At 47.3% G+C, this 23,659-nt stretch overlaps 1 protein-coding gene across 2 annotated transcripts in view; it reads right to left on the bottom strand.

The window, feature by feature from the left end:
* The window catches only part of LOC119436378 (nose resistant to fluoxetine protein 6), a 64,143-nt gene that overhangs the window by 23,669 nt on the left and 16,815 nt on the right, over positions 1–23,659 (bottom strand). Inside the window, exons 2-3 of one of the 2 annotated variants that reach the window (XM_037703204.2) lie at positions 4,745–4,953; positions 2,220–2,340 (exon numbers count right to left, since the gene is read on the bottom strand). The exons of the other annotated variant lie outside the window; for it this stretch is intronic. Coding sequence (XP_037559132.1) covers positions 2,220–2,340; positions 4,745–4,953 — 330 coding nt within the window. The remainder of the gene's footprint in view (positions 1–2,219; positions 2,341–4,744; positions 4,954–23,659) is intronic. 2 annotated transcript variants of the gene reach the window in all.

The following is a 23,659-nucleotide window of genomic DNA, read 5'->3' as shown; positions in this document are numbered from 1 at the left end:
GTGGCTATTACGGTTACCGGCGGTATCTGCCATAGTAATTCTCGCTACACGATGTACATACGCAAAGACCATAGCATGTCCCGTATCGCTATACCGTATCGTGCAGCGAGCAAAAATAAAACTCTCTAGTGTATCCAATAATCAGCCAGTTACGTCCCGTACTATACACACCGCTGCGCAGGGATATTGCCTGTGTACGCCTCGTACCTTCCACAGTGCGGCAAACAGCTTGTGAGATGGAGTACAGACAGTTTTTGTATGCTGTTCGCCAAAGCCTTGAGAGCGTACTGCATGCGTGGATATTGCCCAATGGCACTCGACATGTCCAATATACGGGAGAAGATAAAGCAGATTGGTCGGTCATCAGTTAACCCGTCAGCCGGGTTTCAGCAGCGCGGCGAGAATTCTTGGGTCTGTGCAATGCAGTAAGATGGGACCTGGCACGGCGTTGTGAGCGCGCACGGAGCAGACAGATGGAAGGCCCGGGCTTTCGAACTTCTGGCGGACGACGACTTGAAACGGAGGTTAAGTTGGCGGCATGAACATCCTGCAGAAGAGTAGCTGATGACATCGCTTTCCATTCACAGTGAATGAGGCACGCCAAGCTTTTTGCTGGTGGCTGTTCATGTGGCAACAGCGGGTTCACGCATGACGATATCACAGCAGTAAACGGCAGCATGCTGAACTGATGTGTTATGTGACGGTTCTTGGCTTGCTTGAAACGTCGACATTCTGTCAAAATTCATGAAACCGTAGCATAATTTTGAAAAACCAAGTAACTGAAAACGTTGTTTACAATGCTCTTGAGTATGTGCTCGACATTCTCAATTTTCGCCATCTTATCGTCGGATTTCCTGCGAAGAGCCAGCACGTCCTGTATATATGCTATATAAGGCTCCAGCGATCTTAAACACGAGACGCAAGATCTTGTTTAGCCGCCGTCCAACGGGCTTCTGGAACAGGTCGAAGAGTTTCGGCTTGCAAGTCTCCCAGCTCGTTAAGTCATCTTCATGAGTGTCAAACCAAACATGAGCCGTCCTTCAGAGATAGAATATTACATTTGCCAGCATGAACATAGCGTCCCACCTGCTGTGACCGCTTACATGTTCACACATTGCAATCCAGCCCTCCACGTCCACACCACCAGTTCTGGAAAATGTTCGTGGTTCCAGGGCATGTGACAGGATGACGGAGCCAGGGACTCTTCGTGCGCGAACATGAGAGGAGCAAGGCGGCAATCGCTGCGAAGTTTCTGGCCTGGTTAGCCTGGCGGCGGCAGGGTTACCAGTACCTCGACAAAAATGCGGCGTAGAGAATAACTATCTACAAGATATGTTAAAGAAAAGAGAAAGTGATCTGATGATGATGTTTCCTGCCTAGCATGTTTGATGATGATGATGATGGCCTCATACTATGGCTAGCACCCACACTAGGGGTTTGACCAAGAATTGTGTGTCTGAACTGTTACTTAATATTTTGAAATATTACCTATTCGATTAAAAACAAAACAAAAAAATTCAAAAACTAATTCGTTAAGCTGAGTGTATGCATCCACAAATGGCATCAAATATTGCCCAGTGGCTAAAACCCAGAAATGACGCACCGAAGGTTAGTATTATTTCTGATGTTATGGTTAACCCTAGTCTTTTTCTTATTAATTTATACCGGTGACATGACAAAAATAGTAATCCAGGGATTCTGTTTCTTGGCAGTATTGACACAGGGGCGATATCGTCAGACCAGTCCTGTGTAAATGTTTTGTCCTTGTTTCGTCTTCCTCTAAACTTATGGCTCATACCCACAATGGGGGATTGGCCAAGGCTCAGGCAACTCAGGTGGATAAAGCTAATGACCAAGATGTAACGCCTAGTGTTGTAGGCGACTCGGGCCTAAACAAGCAAAATGCGGCCAGCGACTGCTGATTTAAATGAACGTGACATCATGAATCGTAGCGTTTTCCGTTCACGAAATGAAATGCATTGTCTCAAGATATGCTGACGCAGACGACTAGAGATCCACCCAGAACGCTGTAGCTCATAAGCCTGACGCGTAGAGTGTCCATTCCATCAGTTTTTACTTTATTTATTCTGTTCTTGTGTTCGATTTTTCTTTCTGGCGTCTCTCACAAGGAATCGTACTCAAAGGACACGCATTTGGTTAACGCTTCGCGCAGCGAAAGAACAGCGCAGGCCACGTCGATTTTAGTGAGCGCGCCTTACTGGATCGGATCATGAAAGTCATGTCTTCTTCAGTGCACGTTGAGGGCGTGCAGAGGGCGCCTCTCGTGTCGACACTCTGGAAATCATCGGCCGACGTTGCTATCAGAGGATCCTTCCGGCCCTGTGGTGGTGAGATAAAAAATCAGACGGTTACGCACTCACAGGTCTGAGGCAGATAATTGGATGCACATTATTAATTATTTTCTAGGTAGCCCTGATGATAATGTATACCTCTCTCATGATATTTGCTGTATCCTTACACTACCCGGAACACGCGTTCCTATGGTTGATGTTTCAATGTATGAAGAGAATAAACGTAGTTGAATTATTGACGGTGCATTCCTCATCGTTCCTCTTTTTTTTCAGTGTTACCACTATTTTGCTCAGCTCCCAAAAAGGCTGCTCAATTGTGCTATATATATATATATATATATATATATATATATATAGTGCCTCATAATCAGAACTGGTTTTGGCACGTAAAACCCCATAATTTAATTTTAATATATATATATATATATATATATATATATATATATATATATATATATAGGTATACCTGACTCACACAGCGCTGGCGTGTGTGTCTCTCTTCTTGTCTTTCGTTTCTTTTTTGCGCTGTTCCCCTGGCGACTAATATATATATATATATATATATATATATATATATATAATTTCTTTTTGCGTGGAACAATTGGCACAGCGGAGGATGTTTGCGAAATAGGATTCCTTATTTTTTCAAGGGCGCACTTTTCCAAGTTTGGACTCTGTATCCTGAAAAGAAAGCGATCGCTTGAAACCGACTACTGCGCTGAAACAGTACAACACTGTTTGTGTCTAAAACTCAACTGGCAACCTAACCGCACAACGAAGGTAATTGACAAATCGAGCTTTCTGCCTCAAGGCAATCTGAAGAGAACCATTCACAGAACAGAACTGGAATCGCAAGCATCATGGCACAGTTAGTCGTAAGCATCATGGCACATAGGTATGTTCTGCAGGAAAACATGGATCGAGTCCGCACAAACTGCGATGGAACGAAAAATGTTAGGCCTAACGCTAAGGGACAGGAAAAGAGCGGTGTGGATCAGAGAGCAAACGGGAATATCCGATATTCTATCTGACATTAAGAGGAAAAAATGGAGCTGGGCAGGCCATGTAATGCGTAGCGTAGATAACCAGTGTACCATTAGAGTTACCGAATGGGTGCCAAGCGAATGGAAGCGCAGTCGAGGATGCCGGAAAACTAGGTGGGGTGATGAAGTTAGGAAATTTGCAGGCCCAAGTTGGAATCAGATAGCGCAAGACAGGGGTAATTGGAGATCGCAGGGAGAGGCCTTCGTCCTGCAGTGGACATAAATATAGGCTGATGATGATGAAGGATCGAGTCATTGCAGTCAAACGTCACTCGTAATATTGGAATGGCTTCAGAGCTGCTACTATCGAAGTCAGAATTCCTGTGGTTGACTTTCGCTATATTGTATAATTTTCAGTGATAGGGTTATGTGAGATTTATTCCGCCAAAGCATTATCTAGATGAATACAAACAGGAAAACTTGATTATTAGAGGGGGTTTAAAGTTCAAAATTAAATTATGGGGTTTTACATGCCAAAACCACGATCTGATTATGAGGCACGCCGTAGTGGGGGACTCCGGCATAATTTGAACCTCCTGGTGTACCTAAATCTAAGTGCACGGGTGTTAATTTTCGCATTTCGCCCTCATCGAAATGCGGCCGCCGTGGGCGGGATTCGATCCCGCGACCTCGTGCTCAGCTGCCCAACACCATAGCCACTGAACAACCACGGCGGGTGGATTTAAAGTTCCAGAACAACAGAAGGGCTCTGAGAGATTCTGTAGTGTTGGGCTGTGGATTAATTCTCACCATCTGGAGTTCCTTGTCGTGTACCCGAAGCACAGGACATATGGCGTTTTGCACTCCGCCGCTGTTGGAGTGAGGCCGCTGCGGCCGGAAGTCGAACATGCCACCTGATTCTAAGCAGCGGGATGCCACATTCACTGAGTTACACTGGCCGTCATTAGGAAAACTTGGACATGCTAAAGTAGGACAGCCCAGCATAATAAAGAAAGCGCTTTGACTAACGTGCAGTGTATCTGTAATCACTAAAGGTAACTCTCCGGCAAGGCACGATTGCTTCTTTCGGGTTATCAGAACGTTTCAGCTAGAAAAGGGAACTGCATTTTTTTAAACTTTAAATGGGTACCAATTTCTGCAGTAGTTGAAGGAAAAGCGAGAGGGACAGATACGCAATGCACACAAAAGTCATGACGTGTACTGGCATCACCATTCGCCTTCTGTTGCTTGCTGCGGCAGGAGTTTTGTACAAACTTCAGCTGACATCACGCCGGCACTACTTCATTATCATAGCTGTCAAGATTTAGTGTCAGTGTCATGGAATAAAAATCTTGTCAATCACGCTGATAGTATTATTAGGTTACATATATATTCCAAATTGGCTGTCATAAAGAGTCGCGTAATTGAATGTCCACAAACAGTACTTACAGTCAGCTCTCCAATCTCGTGGAAGCGTTTGATGAATGCCTCGAAGTAGGCTGGCGGCAGCTGGTAGAACAGCGAACAGTACTGACCCTTGAAATCCAGCTCACCGTCGGACAGGTAAACACGCGTGCGCAGGCACTGGTCGTAGCCTCCCATGGCCACGTACGTGCCCTCCAGGGGGTTGCTCGACAGCATGGCGTTAGACAGGATCACTGCGCCAACAGCGAGCGACTGTCCGGTAAACTGATTTCACATTGTAACGAAAATGTCTTGATTAAAAAATTATGAAGGGCAATAAAAAAATCGGCGTAGCTTGCACTAGTGGCGCAAGGCCAAAGACACAGCGGAGCTGATCGGTTCCTAGCTGGTCCTGGCTATACGAAGTGATGCTAAGTTATACGAAGTAATGCGAAGTGATGCTAAGTTATACGAAGTGTATAAGCATTTCCTCGTGGTCCGTGGCATCGGGGAACGCCTCGCGAAGCACTTGCAGTCCGAGCACACGTAGAGGTAGTGGGGCGAAAGCTATGCACAGTGTACGGGCGGTGCGCAGCAGACGACACGCCGGGATGTCGTCATGGCGCATGCGCAGTAGCGCTCAGCTGATGGGAGCTCGGACGAGCGGCCGCCAGAGGCGCCTGCTGCACTGAACCCCGAGCGTTCAGTGCTAATGCGGGGAAACGGGGAAGTGCGGATGGCGTCGGCAGCACCTCTGCGCGTTGCCTCGTTGGTGCTGCTACAATTTGTTTCTCTCTCTCTCTCGCTCTCATTTTCTTTCTCTCTCTCTCTCTCTCTCGAGCGTAGCGCGGTGGTAGAAACATTTATTGCCATTGACGGTGGGGACGAAGCCCCCTACATGGCACTTGTGGGCTCCCTTACTGTGAGGAGGCACCTTTACAAAGCGAAGGAGAGTCCTTGGATCGCAATCCTTCTCATACCACTGGAGATAATCCGCGGCTGGTCTTGAGGGGAAGTGCAGGCCAAAGAGTCTCCCAGTAAGACTCCGCCATGGTCTGGGATGGGGAATGAGGGAAGGTGGGGCATGTGAGGAGGGTGTGTAGGTAGTCTCCTGGTTTAACGCAAAGTTTGCATGAGGAGGGGAATTGGTCAGGGCATCGGGCATCTTGTACGGAGTATGGGGCAGTCAGATTTTGTAGTCGTCGCCAGTGTGCGGCCTGCGCTATGGTGAGGGCACCATAGCGCGCGACGCTCCGTGAGGTAGTTGCCAGGCAACGCAGTGTCAGGCGGCACACATTACGGCCGGCTTAAACAGCTTCGTTGTTAAAACAGAAGCTTTGTGACACCGTTAAAAGCTTTTGGTTGGGTTTGGTTTGGTTTGGTACCTATAGAAATAGCACAACCCACTACGGGGGATTGGCCATGAATCAGGCGGCAGTGGGAAGAAAAATGATGGATACTTAAATGTTATTTTCTTACTTAAGAATGAGATAATAAATAAATTCTAATCGGTAATATTAATTTTCATGCTATAGAATTTTAAAATTTGAAGCAAATGTTTTTGTTGTCTTGTGAAAAAAAATTAGCATGGCAGTCTCCTTGTTTCCATTACAAAATGAAATATGGCATCACATACGTTCCTATTACAGTGTCCTAGTGCCGACGCCCCAGAGATAGAATGATAGGTAACGTAATGTTCAATCCAAGTTGGCGAAGGGGACCTTCTAGAAGTCGTTTTCTATGTATGGTGAACCTACGACACTCTATAAAGAAATGATTCATAGTTTCGGGTTCATTGCAATAAAATCATTGAGGGGAAGGTGCCAAAGCAGACCTATGGGAATAGAAATTAAGCCTTGGTTTTCGGCAACGCATTCTAGTGAATGAATCTTCAAATTTTCTTGCTGAACACCATCTGCTGTGCCGAGGAAATCTAAGGTGCTGAAACTCGGTGTTATTCGGTGCACATGATTTGGCATGTTCTTCTTGGACGGAAATTTTTTTAAATCTCGCAGAAGTGGCGTATGCCGAAGGTCTTAGGATCCTCAGTACCGGGACTTTAAGAGATGCCGCTGCTAGTGCGTCTGCTGATTCGTTTAAATCAAGCCCCACGTACCCTGGCACCCATACCAGATGGATAAGGCGTAAATGTTGGGGGATGGATGAATGAAATTCTCGGAGAATGATAGATGAATTGGGCACTGATAAAGCGGAGCAAACAGACAAGGAGTCGGTTAAGATTACGGCTGAAGTAATAGATGTGGGAAGTTTTCGTAGAGCTAGGGTGATCGCCAATAACTCCGCCTGAAATATTCGCGTAAAGTCGGGTAGTCGAAGGGAGAAGACCAATTTAATCATGCCGAAAAAATACGCACTCCTGCCTTCTCTTGACTGACAGAAGCATCTGTGGCTATTACTGCATTTATTTTGAGGTTCTCGAGGTGGTCATCTAACAAACTTTTTAGGTATCGAATAGGCAGGAGTTTAGCGTTATTAGGAAATATATCATCGAATTCAACGCTTACTGTCTCAGTAGGTAAATTTTGAAAAGCCACCTCACGGATTGATATTTGTAATCGCTAATAGTTTAATAGTTTCTGCACAAAAACTACCTGGGGACAATGCAGTCTGGACCATTGATTCTCAAAGAATGCAGTTGGTTCTCTAAAAAACATATAGAAGGAGCGTCTCTGGGGAGAAGCATATATGCTCAGTAATGTTTGGACTGTCCGTATACGAAAACGAGTTTGAAAAGAAGGCAGGTGAGTTTCATGATAAAGAATATTATTCGCTACATGTTTTGGAAGGCCGAGACATAGACGTAGTGATTCGCGTTCTAAAAGAAGCAGAGGGCGTAATTTATAAGTAGGACCTCTAGAAAATAACACACATCCAAACACTAGAATGGGGCGGACATACATACAATAAATCATCAGCAAGGTCTCCCTGCGCTTTCCAAAATGATTGCTGCTGACTCTTCGTAATAAACCAACTGCGCATGCTCCTTTAGATGCGATGTATTCTATGTGTGTCTTCCAATTAAGCTTTTCTCTGTAAATTCTGTAAATCATTCCCAGATATTTTAAAGATTGCACCTGCGGAATAATCTCCTGGCCATACGACAGTGTTATTCGGATAGGAAAAGTTCAGGGAAAAACAATGATCGCACTTTTGTTGACATTTAGCGATATTTGTATTCCTTTTAGTCAAATTCCAATCTGATTCAAATACGATTGCAAAATTTTATATAGGCTATGTATATCATTTGATACCGAGAAAATGCGATATCATCAGCGTATACGTATACCTGTACGTCATGATGTGTCGGGATGTGATTTAGTAAAATATTAAATAATACGGGGGAAAGTACTGCACCTTGAGGAACGCCCCTTGTCTGTTTGTAACTGTGAGAAGAAACACAGTTTTGATAGCAATAAAATGTGCGTCCGCTTAGGAAATTTTGAATCCATGCAATTATATACTGTGGGAGACTCACACTTCTCACAGTACTTCTCAGAGACTCACAGTACCTTAATCAAGTCTGTTGATTAAGGTACTGTGATCGACACTGTTATACGTCTTCGCAATGTCTAATGCCACTAAGGCCGCGTACTGGTTGTTGGGGCGAGCGAGTTGAAATCGACTTTCCAAGTCAACATGAGCACACCAAATTGAGCAGCCGGGCCTGAATCCTATTTGAGAATCACTTAATATTTGGTTCTCGCCTATCCACCTAGCGATGGGACCATACAGAACTCTCTCGATTATATATATATATATATATATATAAACTTTATTTGGCTGGTAAATATTTTAAGGAGCGGTGGTCGGAGCCCCTCAGTCCAGGGCCCCACTGGCCTCTGACGCCTGCCTGACCTGGCTAATTGAGGACTTTTGTCCCGCCAAGTCGGAACGGGCGAGCTGTGCCTCCCACTGCTCCATTGTGATATTATTAGATGGTCTATGACGGTGCTTAGTACACTCCCAGGTTACATGTATTAGTGTAGGTATGCCACCGCACCAAGGGCATGTGGCCCTATAGCGGGTGGGATACATGGCGTTCAGCAGTTTTAAATGGGGGAATATCCCGGTCTGTATTTTGCGCCAATCGTCGGCCTCTTCCCCGCTACGTTGTGGGTGAGGCGGCAGGTATTTTCTGCGGACTCCGCGCTGATGAGCAAGGATGTCTTTGACATTTAAATTGATGGCATTTGTGTGAGGGATAGTGTGAGGCGTTGGGGTTCGAAGAGGACGCCATCGCTCGATTAGCAGACGCTCGAGCTAACGCGTTAGCCTGTTCGTTCCCCTGTACCCCTGCATGTCCCGGGCACCAGAGTATAGGCGATGGCGGTGGTTCAACGATTTGGGGATTATCGCGAGGCTAGCCGCAGTCACGTGCCCCTTGAGAATCATGCAACATGTCTCCCGGGAGTCAGTGACCAGGACCGAGTCCCTTTCCGAACGCTCCGCGTGAGCGATCGCGATCGCCACTACTAACATTTCGGCCGAGGTGGGGGAGCCCGCCGTGGTTGACGCGGTAATTTGCTGCTGGCTGATCGCGTTCACGACTGCCAGGGCGTACCTCCTTTGGTAGCGCTGCCCGGTAGCCTCTGCATACGCAGCTGCGTCCGTGTAGTACGTATTGTACCTAGCGTTATTGGAGTACATCGATTGAATATTTTGTGTGGGTGCTTTGCGCCTTTCCTTGTTGTACTCGGGGTGCGTATTCTTGGGAATTGGAGCTACTGTAATTTTGGATCTCACCGAAGGAGGGAGAGGTACGGCCTGTTCGGTGAGATAAATTGGGTATGCTGGGGTATTAAGTCATGCCAATATTGCCCTACCAGTTTTTGTGAAGCTGAGGCACTCCCTCTGTCGCATCAGAGTGGCCTGCCTCAGTTCGTCGAAAGTGTTGTGTACTCCCAAAGCTAGCATGCGCTCCGTGGAGGTAGATTTAGGCACGCCCAGAGCCGCCTTGAAAGCTGTTCGAATTATCGTGCAGTGTTGCCAGGTCCGACGAGCCGGCATAGCCAAAAGCTAGAGAAGTTGTAGCCCAAATGTAGCCAAACAGAAAAAAAGTGCAAAATATTTCGTAGCCAAATATAGCCATTTCTATTTGCAATTTTATTTGTGTATACCTTTTAACATTCGACTACTGCAATCCTTTTTTGCACAACCCGTCGTAACAAAATGTCCGTGCCGCCGTGACGGTCGGCCCTTTACATCAACAACAACGACATCATGCTTGCATAGAACACTTTTTGGTTGGCCTCGGAAGCTCTTAAGTTCCAGCGACTCGCTGCAGAGGGCGAAATCAGTGCTTTTATTTTATGACAGATAGTACTAAGTTATTATTTTAGTTACAGTAATATTAACTAGGAACTCTGCTTTTTAGCTGTCGTGAACACAAAATAACGTTCAGCGTTATCGATCTCTCACGTTATCTCTGCCTACAGCGTAGAAGTTCAGCTGTCCAGCGATGTGCGACGTGCTCACGGCTTCTTTTTTGATGAGCTAAAACAAGTCTTTCGCGCTATGATATCTCGCGTTATTTGTCGCATCGTCCTATCTTGTTTTCTCTTTTCCTTAATTAGCTTGGCCCGGATTAGCTGGGACACACACTACCTATATAGTGGCAATTTACAGCAACCTGGCCGCCATCTTAGGTCTCTCGCACGCCAAGAACATGCGTTAAGAAAAGGGAGAGGCAACAGATGTCACTCACTGTCGGAATCGGTGTAAGTGGAGCTTTAAAAGATTACTGCGCAAACCGGCACACTAGTGTAAGAAGCGCGCAGTCGTTTTCGGCGAGGAGCACGTCCCCAACTAACTCGCTCGAAATGGTAAAAGCCGCGACGGCGCACAAAGAGCAATGGTAAACAACAAATTCATAACAGTGGTAATGCTGTGAAAACCTGGTTACTGTCAAAAAGCAAACCATGTTGAGGGCTAATAAAGTTTTAGAATAGGGGCCCCTAATGTTTGGTGCCCCAAAGAGCTTTGCGGGTGTTAGCATTGGGGCATGCAGGAATCAAGAGTTTTGGAATAGGCGTTTTGCATTTGCCGATAGCGTGTTGCGTTTGCAGAGTCGCTACGGCGTCAAAGAAAAGCTGTTATAAATATTAAAATAAAATATACCATTTTATAATAAGAAAAGTAATTTAGACTTTCGTGTGTTCGCTTTTAATTACAATTTAGAACTTATTCTATTAGTAGCATGCAACTTGTTGCGCTTAGTTTTAAGTAACCAACTTTACGCACCATCACCCAGCCAAGTCAATCCGTGATAGGCCTACGAGCCACGAAACCGACAATTGAATTCGGAATCAGCGGCGTATAATGAATCAATCTTCATTACACATGTTAGTCGAGAGAAAGCGATAACCGCCATCACTTCTAGCTTACGAACTTCAGCACGAATCGAGTCCAGTTCTGTTCTAGGTTAGAGCCGTCGCTTCGATGGGCGCCGCCATGTTTGCTGACGAAAGCTTTTGGGGCAGCTTTTGGGGCTCCCACTAAATGGATGGAATAGCGTGCCCGACGCAAAACCCAAACACAGTTTCCGTCTTGCGCATACGCAGTGGCTTCGACGCTATTTCTTTGGGGCCCCAATATGTTTGAGGCCCCTATTCTAAAACTATAATAATTGCTGGGGTTTTACATGCCAAAACCACGATATGATTGGGAAGCACGATGCAGTGGGCGACTCCGGATTAATTTTGGCCACCTCGGGTTCTTTAACGTACACCTAAATACACGGGTGTTCCTGCATTTCGCCTTGATCGAAATGCGGCCTCCGTGGCCGGGAATCAAGCCCAAGTCCTCGAGCCAGCAGCACGACACCTCACAAGCTAAGCTAACACGGTGGGTGAAGTTCATGTGACGTGGTGCACTGATGTCATCGTGGCAAACATGTTTCGATATTAGCAGAATGAGTATCTGCATCCATGACGTTACGGGCAAACCATCTAGAAGTAAAAGCACCAGAACCCACCTTTGGCGCGGGGTCTTGCTCCCATTCTTTTTTATACGTTCTCGCATACTTGGCCCACTTGTCGCATACTTGGCCAACCTATCGAAATGAATCTCGAATCTGAGCACGAAGAAAACTTCATCTAGCAGGAAAAGGAAAGTGGCAGTAAAGCTGCGCACCAGAAACGTGGAGTAGGTCGAAAGCTGTGTCCAGCGCGATATTTCATCCGGAAGATCAAATATGTTCATGGACGCGGTCCATGAACACACTGGAGCGGGTCATCCACCCGTGCTTCCCTTCTTTCATGTCGGCGCCACGATCGCCCGACTGCCCCGACCCTATCTTATTGCTCTCCCGTCCTGAGCATAGCCATGTTAGTACAGTGTACTGTGAAAAAACCCACTATTCCCAGGTTCATCCCGATGCCCAGGAATCGGGTGCCTAAAGGTCAAGCAGGGTGTAAGTTTAAGTGCAATAAAGATCAAAGCCACCGGCTCCGACAACGGCGCAGAGAGGGAAGGAAAGGAGGGGGGGGGGGGTTATTTCGCGCACGCACACACGCACAGCCACGCGGCTGGCTCAGCCACCTAAAACATAGCCTTCTAGATTTGCTTCTACTCGATCAGAGCCACCTCTGGAGCGTCGATTACGGCGCCACTTATAGCCCAAACACAGCCACGTCGCAGATTTTCAGTAGCCCAAATATAGCCACATAGCCAACTCGTCCAAGTCGACGCCAAAAAAATTTTCCCGTAGCCCAATTTGGCTATATATAGCCAAACCTGACAACACTGTTATCGTGTAGGCCTGCCTCTCCTCTTCCCTGTTCAGGATTTGGTAGGGCAAGCCATATGTGATTCGACTGATCACTGAGGCCTGTACGAGCCTTAGGGTATCGATTTCTCGCATTCCCGCCTTTCTATACGTCACTCGACGTATCATTTGGGCTATGTTGTGGGTTGCGGATTTGATGGTTTTGAGCGTCTGTGCTGCTCTCCCGTCGCTCTGAAGCCACAAACCCAGGACTCGCATCGTAGGTACCTCTCGGACCATTTGGCCCTCAACCACAATGTTAATCGACCCTCTGGATTTGTAGCCTTTCACGTGTATCCGGATGACCTCGGATTTTTCGGGCGCGCCACTTCAGCCCGCTCGTTCGGTAAAATTTCTCCACCTCTAATACCGTGGTTTGGAGCGTGTATTCTTAATCCCCCAGGGAACGTCTGCTCGCCCACAGCGTGATATCGTCTGCGTAAAGCATGTAACCTAGGTCGGGTATCCGATCGAGATCGCGCGCGAGGCGACACATCGCCATGTTGAAGAGCAGAGGAGATATTATCGCTCCTTGAGGGGTTCCTTTGCTCGGCATTTTAAATATCTGCGATGTGATTTGGCCAATACTGATGCTGGCCTCGCGGTTGGAAAGAAACGCCCTTATGTAATTGTAGGTGCGCTCACTACAACCTGAGAGTTCGAGTTCCTCGAGTATTGCTCCGTGAGAGACATTGTCGAAAGCTCCTTTAAGGTGTAGTGCTAGGACTAGTCTCTGGTCACCGTACCGCATATTGGTTAGAATTTCGTCCCTAAGTAGGAGGAACGCGTCTTGACACGATAAACCTGTGCGAAATCCTATCATGGAGTCCGGGAACCAGCTCCGCTCTTCCAGGTATCGTTGTAGTCTGCTGTGGATCACCCTCTCATAGAGCTTACCGAGGCAGGGCGTGAGCGATACCGGCCGGAGTGTATCGATCGAGGGATTCTTTTTTGGTATGGGGGTCATGATTATTTTAGCCAATTTCCATTCTTGGGGCAAATCTCCCGTGGCCCAGTACTCGCTATTGAAAATGTTTGTTACTTTCGCTAGGGGGGGGGGGGGGGGGCACCGAATCCATGTTTCGAATCATTGAATTTCTGATCGTGTCTGGGCCCGGTGCCGAGTGCTGGAACTGGACTCGATCTACTGCGGCTTGTGCCGCTTCGCACACTTCCGCGTACGTTATTTCTTCGTCTAATTTAGGGTTGGCCTCTCCCGCGTATGGTCTCGCCGTGTAGGGCGATCCTGCCGCGGGTGAGGGTCCTACGTATTTGTTCTGAAGGACGTCGACTAGTTCTTGGTCTGTACCCTCGAAGTTGTCTGCTATAATTTGGAGCTTCTTGTTATTCTCAGTACGTGTGCTCATTGGGTCTAGCATACTCCGGAGTATTCGCCACGTACTGGTCGTTCCCAGAGTCCCTGATATGTTTCCGCAGAACGTCACCCACTCGTTTTTAGCTAGCTCGTTGGCGTGGCCTTGGGCTTGCTCTGCCAATAGAGCGATACGTTGTCTTAGGTCTTTGTTTAGGCGTTGTCTTTTCCACCTCTTGACGAGTTTCTGCCTCTCTTCCCATAGGCTGACTAGGTGAGAGTCTATCACCCGCGCCTCCGCTGTGCGCTCTATGGCTTTGGTGGTGTCCCCGTGCACTTGTTGAAGGAATTTAGCCCATTCCCGCATGTTGGTAGGGGCGGTATCTGACTGCTCGAGTGCCCTCTGGAGTTTTCTATAACGAAGCCAGTTGGTTAACTTGGTAGTTCCTATTGTTCTCGTTATGTTGGGTGTGGAGAGCGCTATTCTGATTATGTCATGATCGCTTCCCAGGTTTTCGTCGAGGGAAACCCATTGTACGTCTCTTACATTAATTGCATATGCACGGTCGGGCGCCGTGTCTCTGCTGACGCTGTTACCCGTGCGCATCGGTTTGCCAATTTGATTAAGATTTGAGTAAGAACAAGGCTGTGGTGGTACGCTCGAGTAGGAACCCTTTGGGCGATGTTTTCGCGTATCCCCATAGTATATGGGGTGCGTTAAAGTCCCCCACTATCACCGCCTTATTCCTGGTGCCCGTTAAATCTTTTGTTGCCGAGAGAATTTGTGGTAGATCGCCCCATTTGCTTTTGGGAGGACTGTACAAGTTTGTGATTATTGTCGGTGCTTTACTTCGTTTCTTTGGCATCACACTGAGAACTATGGAATGAGTATCTCCCTCAATTTGTGGAAGTGTTATAATTGAGCGTTTATAGACTTGCTCACCAGCGTGGCGACCTTCGAATTTTGGGGATCGCTCAGGGTGTAGTATCCCTGCATTTTGGCCCGCTCGGCTACGACCTCCTGCAGACATATCACGTCCGGAGCGATTTCGAAGTTTTTGATAAACTGTCGGAGCGCTGCCGCTTTCCTGGAGAAGGAGCGGCAGTTCCATTGCCAGATCTACAATTGTTCTGAATTTTTTATTCGCTGTGGTTTTTTAGTGTGATTATAGCCATGTTGCCCACTCTTGTTTGATGCCCGTGACGTTTCCGTGTCCGAGCCATCGGATTCTGTTATGCAGTGGCTTATTTTAGCTTTTGCCGAACCCGCTCCAATCGCAATTACGGGTTTTTTGGTCGGAACAGCCTTCGTGACTGCCTTAAGTTGTTCTGCCACAATTACCTTATGTTTTTCAAAATCGTTCGTGCATAGCTGCTGAAATTCCATTAGTTTTTGATTGACTAACGTCATCATTTCGTGCATGAATATTTTTAGGTTTTCCGTTATCATATTTTGGATTTGCACTGCTGTTGTCTGCGCGTCATTTGAGATTGAGGTTGTCAGAGACGGCGCGGAGTCCGAGGTTATATCTGTCGCCGCGTTCGTTTCGGCTATTTCTTTAGTCTGACGCGGCGTTTCCAGCTGTTGTATTTTGTTATTTAGTTGCGCCTCTAACTCTGACATCTGATTCTCTAGTGATTTTCGTTTGCGTTCTTCTTCTAAGAGCTGTTCTCTAAGTCGCGCGTTTTCCTTTTCCATTTTCTGAATGCGTTCATCATTTTCGCCAGTGTTTTGTTTTGGAGCAGTGGGAGAAACAACCCTCGCCCAGCTCACCTGCTGTTTTTTAGGCAGAGGCGAATTGGATCGCTGCGAAGCCCTGGAGCTGGAGGGGTCCCTCGAAGGGGTATTGCTCTTCGCTGTGCTTCCTTGTGGCGATCTAGATCTCGATCGGCGTCGATAGAAGTCCTCCTCCTCCGTAGACTCGAACCAGCGCCCCGGTGCCTTTTGGTCCTCTGTTCGACCGCTCCCGCGATCGAGACTGGCGAGTCGTCTTCCCGCGCTTGGCGGCAATCAGTTTGTTCGGGCACCGACGGGTCTCGTGCGCCGCCGCCCTGCACACGGCGCACCTCACGTCACATTCGTGTCCTTGTGGGGGTGGATTTTCGAGTCCGCAGCCCCGGCATATGTTCTTGGGGTTCGGACACACGTCCGAGCGATGTCCCTCTTGCATGCACTCCAGGCACATTTGGACTGTCGGCCTGTACTCCGTACACCGCATTTCTACTCCCATGTAGTACACGCATTTGGAGCGCGTGCCGCCCGAGAAGGTGAGGAGAGCGGTGTTTGAACTTCCAAGCATTCGGGCCCTTTCGATGGTCACTTCTTGGGTCCTGACTCGCAGGTGTTGCTGGAGATCTGCTGATTCGGTGTGCGCTGGGAATCCATGCACCACCCATTTGTAGCTATTATCTGGATCCGCTACGTACACGTTGAAGGGGTGTTGTTTGTCTCGCAGCTCCATGCATGTTATTCGACGAATGACGTTCGCCACCTCCAGTGAGGGTGTGGAGACGATGATGATATTTGTCCCCTCTAGGATTCGCAGTATGAAGTCCTCTCCGGTAATTTTTCGTTGGTTCGGTCCGCTTCCTGGGATTATCGTCCCTGTAGAGCGAATAATCGCTTGTGGTATTTCTGTTTTCAGGTATTCCTTGAGCATTAATCCTTTGTGGAGTTTCAGTATTATTTTGATGTCATTCTTCGGTAATGGTGGTAGAGGCTTCCCCCTCGCCGGGCGCATGTTGCGACGACCAATGCCCGTCTCGCTGTTTTGCCCGTCTCCTTTCGCGCCACCAGCTGATGGCCCTCCGTTAATGTTATTCTTGTTGGAAGCCTTTTCCTTGTCATTGTGCGTGTCAGCCTTGCGCTGTCGCCGCGATAGAACTAACTGCCAGCCGTCCGTCGCCTGGTTGTGGTTGGCGATCCCCTGACTTTTGCAAGTCCCCGCTTCGGAAATTTGTCTTGTGTCCCCGTTTTCGTCAGCGTTGTTATTCGGATGCGGAGAGAGAGAGAGGGGGGGGGGGGGGTTATTTGGAGATCCATATCTTCTGATCAAGCCATCTTTACGCTCGGTAGGGGCGATCCGGATATTAACAAGTGGGGAGGCGGTCGTCACGCGCTAAGCCTATCGAGGCCTAACGTGGCTTCCGTCGCTTCGAATTTTCGAAGTCTCGTGGGATGACGAAATATTCACTCACGGACTTGAACTTGGTCTTGAAACGCTGCTTTGGTCGAGTGGAATCCGATCGGATACTCGAGGCAGGCGCACTAGACGAGCTTTCGGCTGAAACGTTGATAGTCGGCGGAGCCCATATGAATGAGCGCGTTCTGCCGGAACTTCGTCTTCTTCCTCTCTCGATTAACTTTACGAGATTTGAGGTCAGAGAAATAAGTCTAATGTTGTCTATTGTATATCCATGATCCGGCTTTTGAGCAGCGGAATTATTTTGGCAACTTCCCAATCTGGATGAATCCATGCATTTTTCATCGAAAAATTTATGAAATTAAGAAAATCCTGGGGAGATAATTTGAATAATAGATTTATTATTGCTGTAGTTATGCCATCAGGACCTGGGGCTGAAGCTGGCAGCATCTTTACCACTCTCATTATTTCTTCTAATGTGACTGCTATGTAATCATTAGCTGTTTCAGGCGCTGGTATATGATAGGGGCGAAGTGATGTGAATCGACGCTCTAAGCCTTTTGCAATCTCCTCCAGTGACTGTACCAATTCAGTGGAAGTTAAGCTAACAGACTCTACAGTTATCGGGGCTGAAACAATCTTTTTAGACCGTTGAAACCTAAATAGGGCTTTTTATTAATAGACTGTGACAGGTAAGTGTAATTTTTAGTGTTATAATTTTCTTTCGCTTTGTCAACTGCTGACCTGAATGTAGCTGCAGCAAATTTATAGTCATTCCAATTACGTGCACATTGATTATACAGCAACTTTTTCCAGGCTTCCTTTCTTTTTCTATATTCGCGTTCACAGTCCGGATTCCACCATGGTGAATAAGTAACCCCTTTAGTTGACTGCATATTGAAGCTGGATTTTTTGTAACTGTCACTTATCACTTGACACAAATTAACTGCCTTAACTTCATCATTTAGGCCAACCTGTTTATTTAAAGCGGATCGCAGTGAATCTTGAAATTTACTATAGTTAACATAGGTGCGGACATGCTTTTCGACCAAATTAATTGGTCGCTTGACTTCAAAAATTATTGGAAGATGGTCGCTATTTGTGGCCGAGGTGATAGCAGACCAGGAGAAAACTACACAACCCAAACTGGAAAAAGTTAGGTCTAACACCAAACGCGATTTGCCGGGTACATAAGTTGGGGTTCTCGAATTTACATAGTTAAGATTATTTGACGAAACGCAATCCAAGAATCTTTTACCACAAGAGTCGGACCGATACCCCCATGATACGCGGTGAGAATTAAAATAACGAGCTATGATTAGATCCTTTCTGCAGCGTGCAAACGTGGCATCAAGAGAACCTGTATTGAGAACTCCTGTCGGAAAATAAACATTGACTACCGAAAATGGGGCGCATCCAGGAAGAGTTAAATCCAATGCTAGAATCTCACTTTCAGCTGGTGACTAATCTTAGCTCTATGACAAATTTTTGTTGAGATGAAAAATGCTAATCCCCCTCTACGAGAAGGGCGATCTAGACGAAAACTGCGATAATTCTTTAACCGAAAACTCTTTTCTGTGGATAACCAAGTTTCTTGCAAAATAATCAAACCAGGAGAAAGTTCTTCACAGAGATAAAACAAATCAGCGGCTGCAGCAAAAATGGAACGACAGTTCCACTGCAGCACTTTCAAGCTTCCTATGTTGACGATATTCCGGCAGTATTTACTGCCGTCTGTAGAATGTTATCCTTTAGGAAATCATCCTTTGTTAACCTGTCATTTTGACTCTTTTTAGCTTTTAGTTTATGGAGGGTAGTTGCGCTCGGGGAGTTTGGCGAAGCACGACGTTTACACGTTCGAGCATCTAAATCCATGCTCTCAGTGGTATCTGAACCAGTCTCGTGACTGTTAAAGCCCTCAGGTTCGACAGGAGTTGCGGGAGCTGCGGTGTCATCTGTACTGCGAGGCGAGGCCTCTGCCGATAGGTGTTTCTTTATATTTTCATCAGAAACTGTGATTCCAGAAGGAACACTTGGACGCGCAGTAACATGCAAAAGTTGCGACAACTGAGAAGTTAAAACTTGCCCAACTGTCTCTGAAAGGTTCGTAAATAAACTGTCAAGAGCTTTTGTCATAGCCTTCTCTACGGCTGCAGCTACAACATCACCAAGAGATGCATCCATATCTTTGGAGTGACGAGCAGCAGCTTCTGCATAACCGCATGATTTCTCTAATGCAAGGGCACGAGCTTCACAACGCGAACACCATTTCCTTTCTATAATTTGTATAATTTCAAGCTCTTCGTCTCTCGCAGGGCATTTAGTACAGTCCGCAGGGTGGGAACCTTCACACAAACAGCATCGTTCGCTCTGGGAGGAACACGTTTTTCCATCGTGGCCTTCTCCGCAAATGCGGCACCAAACATCTGACCTACATCCCTTAACAGGCGCGGATCCAGGGGGGGTGTCCGGATGTCCTGACCCCCCCCTCAGATTTCTGCATCGCCCCCTCGCTGACAGGGGGATGGCCCTGCCGCAAAAAAAAAAAAAAGAAAAAAAAATACATACGGCCACCAGCATTCTTCAAAAGTATTTTTCACGAGTACCAGTGGTATCAGCCATGTAGAAGTAAAGCTCGCTCGCTCACAAGCTTAGTTGTATTCCGTAGGAGTGTGGTGTCGCGCAGTTGCCGTAGTTAATTTTTCTCATGAACACCTTGGACCTCCTTGCGCCTGCCGTGCCTTACTCGTCCCGTCGGTGGCGTCGAATGAACGAGGGGACGTCCCTTTTGCCAATCACACTGAGGTCCGCTCGAGCGCCTTCGCGCCTGATTAACTTAGTTTCCCCTTGGGGTGTCAACGGTTGCCTCATTGGCTGTCATCGGTTCCGCGACCAACCTGCTTAATGAAAGAGATCTCTTGCTGAAGTGTTCATATATAAATAATAAGAACTAACAGCTAAACTAAGAACTACGCATAGGTAACTTTTTTTAACTGTAGCACTCATTGTGATCACAGTTACACGTTGACAATATCCAGTACGAGCACAGTACCGTTCGTACGCTACAAGTTTTTCATTGTAACTTCTCAGTTTTATTCTCGTACATTAAGCATAGGAGGCTCAAGCCCGCCGGATTCGTTTATCTGAGCGGGCGTTCTCGCGGAGCGGGGCGAAGCCTCGAGCCGCGGCTGCGAAGTGGGGGAGCGTGACGTCAGCGGCCAACGCCAGCGCGCGGGCCTAGGATGGCGTCGCGTGGTTAGAGAAACGGGAGCAGATGCGCGCTTTGTGTAAAAGGATGACGTCGCGTGGGAAACAAAACATGAAAACGCTGGCTCGCGCTCTCGCCTACTACGCCACATCGTTATTCTTGTAGGTGGCGTCGTGAGTCTTCATACGTGGTGATTCGCATATCGTAAACAACCAGCGTAGTGGTTGCCGCGTTGGAGCGTAGCGTTACGCCCGTATTCAAGAACGTTCCTGTAGTCAACACACCACTACGACTCAAGAGAGAAGATGGCACCGCCATCTCTCCACAGAAGTGGTCACTGAGCTTCATGATCATTCACCGGAATTCATGAGAATTGTCGCATCTTTATTCTCGATTATTCTGCGCAGTACGACAATTGAAATTTGGAGTCTGATATCTCGGAGCATGGACACGCTAGAATAATTCTTCCGACTGATACTATGTAGAAACTCGACTGTCTCTAAGTTTTCAATACAAACATACCCACTTACTGCAGTCAACAAAAAATAATTGTTCAATTTTATTTAATTGGGCTGCTCACAGCGATAATTATCATCTCACTTTGTGCCCGCCTAACCACATAACTTATTTGCACAGGTGGTCTTCGCGTGCCTCCCAGTGCCTAACTTTAAGAAAACCATAAAGCTTAGTTTTGAACACCCTGTATTATCAGGTGCAGCCGCCAAGCACATGGCGATATTGGGTAACGTCCTTTTCCTATAAGCTCGGAGAAACCGATACCTGGCTTCGCTACAGGTCTTCTTCCTCTTTCTGGGGTTTTACGTGCCAAAACCAGTTCTGATTATGAGGCCCGCCGTAGTGGAAGGCTCCGGATTAATTTTGACCACCTGGGGTTCTTTAACCTGCACTACAACGCAAGAACACGCGCGTTGTTGCATTTCGCCTCCATCGAAATGCGGCTGCCGCGGCCGAGATTTGATCCCGCGATCTCGTGCTCAACGCCTGAGCTGACTGAGCCACCACCGAGGGCTATAGGTGTTGCTTTAGCCGTATAAAACGTGGGTTTATCCTGAGGAAAAACGGCAAATTTCGGTAAATAAGAAAGGCTACTATCATCATCATCATCATCATTGACAGAAGCTGATCCCCCCCCCCCCCCCCCCCCTCAGAAAAAACCTGGATCCGCCCCTGGTCCCTTAATACTGTGGCTATATCGCCAACACTGAACGCATTGCACTGGGCGGGAGGTGCTTCCACCCTGTATAATAAGGGCCACGCCTTGATCTCTGACGGCCTAGTTGTGCCTGCAAAGGTGACAATGACCGACTTTGTGGGGACTCTTTAATTCTCAGAAACGCGTGAACATCGGTAGACTGAGACGGCACCTGCCGGGGAGAACATCTGCAGGACCTCGGAAGCCCACAGACTCGCGTCGACTCCACGAACTAGCCCCTTAACGCAAGCTAGATGAGGAGGAATAAAAGGCCTCACCGGGTGATTCGCGAACATTTGACACTGCAGAAGGTCGGAGACGCAGGTCTGGTCCGGCGAACAGCATAGAATGCGCCCTCTGCCAAACTGTCGAACATCGGTTATGCTTTGGAAGTGCGGGGTTGCCTTCCGCAGCTCTTCTTGAGTCGCCTTTGGATTTTTCACGCGGATAAATCCCCCATTGGTCGTCACTAGGGCCACTGGAACGCTATGAATGCCACTGCGCAAGAAAGCCTCTATAGGAAAGTCATTAGTGGGAAGCGAAGCCGTCCAAAGGAAAGACCTCTGGCCAGGAGTAGAAAGAGACATTATAAACTCACAATCAGATTAATTACACAATAAGAGGAAAGTACTAAACAAAGCTAAAGAAAAATAAACCGCCTGATACTTGATCAATTCCCCGCAACACGACTCGAACAGCACGGGCTGCGTATCGCACAGGCCATGTCAATCTTCTTCTGCCGTTCAATGGCTACCTAGTCACTGTGGTATCTTTGGAAACGAGCAAGCGGACGCAGCCGCTCGATCTTCACATACCAGTACCGATTGCATCGCTATCCCTATGTCCAGAACAGACGCAGCACGAGAGCTCCATGCGCTTGCTCGCGAGCTTACGTTAGCCCACTGGAATTCAACGGACTTTAAAAACCAGCGCCTCTGTTCCCTGGATCCTAATCTGAAGCTCCGCCTTCCACATGGTTTACCACCACGGGAGGTAACTCTCATTTGTCACCTAAAACTTGGAGTAGCTTTTACGAACGCGTACTCCTACCTTATCGGAAGGGCCACAAGTCGAGATTGTGAAACTTGCGGGTGCAAAGAGACGATAGCACATCTTCTGTGTGATTGTCGTCGTTTTAGTGCGCAAAGGAAAGTCCTCAGAACCACGCTCGACAAGATAGACAGTCGTTCAAATCCTTACGGAAGCCAGAATTCTTGGTCCCTTCTCCCAGCCGACGTCGGAACGAACTGATAGTACGCTTTTTAAAAGAAAAAGGACTCCGTGAAAAACTATAGAATTGTGCGGACTGACGTGTTTTTTTGTTGTTGTTTTTTCTTCGTTTGAATCTTCTCTTGTTTTCTAATCTTTTCTACCCTTACCCCATCCCCCTGTGCAGAGTAGCCAACCGGGCACTTAACCTGGTTAACCTCTCTGCCTTTCGCCTCTTATTTTCCTTCCTTCCTTCTGCCGTGGCCACGAGGAGCTCGCACTGGTTAACAGCGGCGCCTGTCTAACCTCCGTCTAGCGGCTTCTTCTTCTTTCTTTTTGGGGTTTATACGTGCGAAAAAGTTCTGACTATGAGGTACGCTGTAGTGGACGGCTCGGGATTAATTTTGACCACCTGGGGTTCTTTAACGTGCACTAAAACGCAAGAACACGGGCGTTTTTGCATTTCGCCTCCATCGAAATACGGCCGCCACGGCCAGGATTCGATCCCACGATCTCGTGCTCAGCAGCGCAACTTGCCTTAGGTGACTGAGCCACCGCGGCGGGTACGGCTTTTATAGTAGCTTATTATAACGGCTTTATATTAGCACCGAGTCATTTATATGAATCGGTGCTATCGCTTGTCATTATGATCTACTTGTTGTTAAAAAGCTGTTGTTAAAGATGTCTTTGAGGTTTTTTATACGTATGCACGTGCGTGTGCTCTTCTATTTTACTGTAGCGTAGTTCGATTGTTTAATATGTCCTTTAAAATCACTACTTCTTGCAAGATCTAACATACAACCGACATTTGTTGTCACGGCAATTACAAGTTGAAAGAAATACCCTCGCGCTAGAAGCCTTTATTTATGTACATACCCAAATTAACTACATAGGTTATGTGGCGTGGCTAGGATTATGGCATGAAAAACCACAGCTACTACCACTGCAATACATTCAACGACTGAAGACTGCAAGTGGCACCAGACATTTCCGTGTGATGGCATTCCATGGGATGGCATTTATGGTACCATATTTCAAGACGCCGGTACAGAAAGGAACAGAAAGTGTAATGTTATCTACTTGTCAACG

The sequence above is a fragment of the Dermacentor silvarum genome, chromosome 1 (assembly GCF_013339745.2).
Source record: "Dermacentor silvarum isolate Dsil-2018 chromosome 1, BIME_Dsil_1.4, whole genome shotgun sequence".
NCBI classification, from domain to species: Eukaryota; Metazoa; Arthropoda; class Arachnida; order Ixodida; family Ixodidae; genus Dermacentor; species Dermacentor silvarum.
This window is presented reverse-complemented; position numbering and strand designations above follow the sequence as displayed.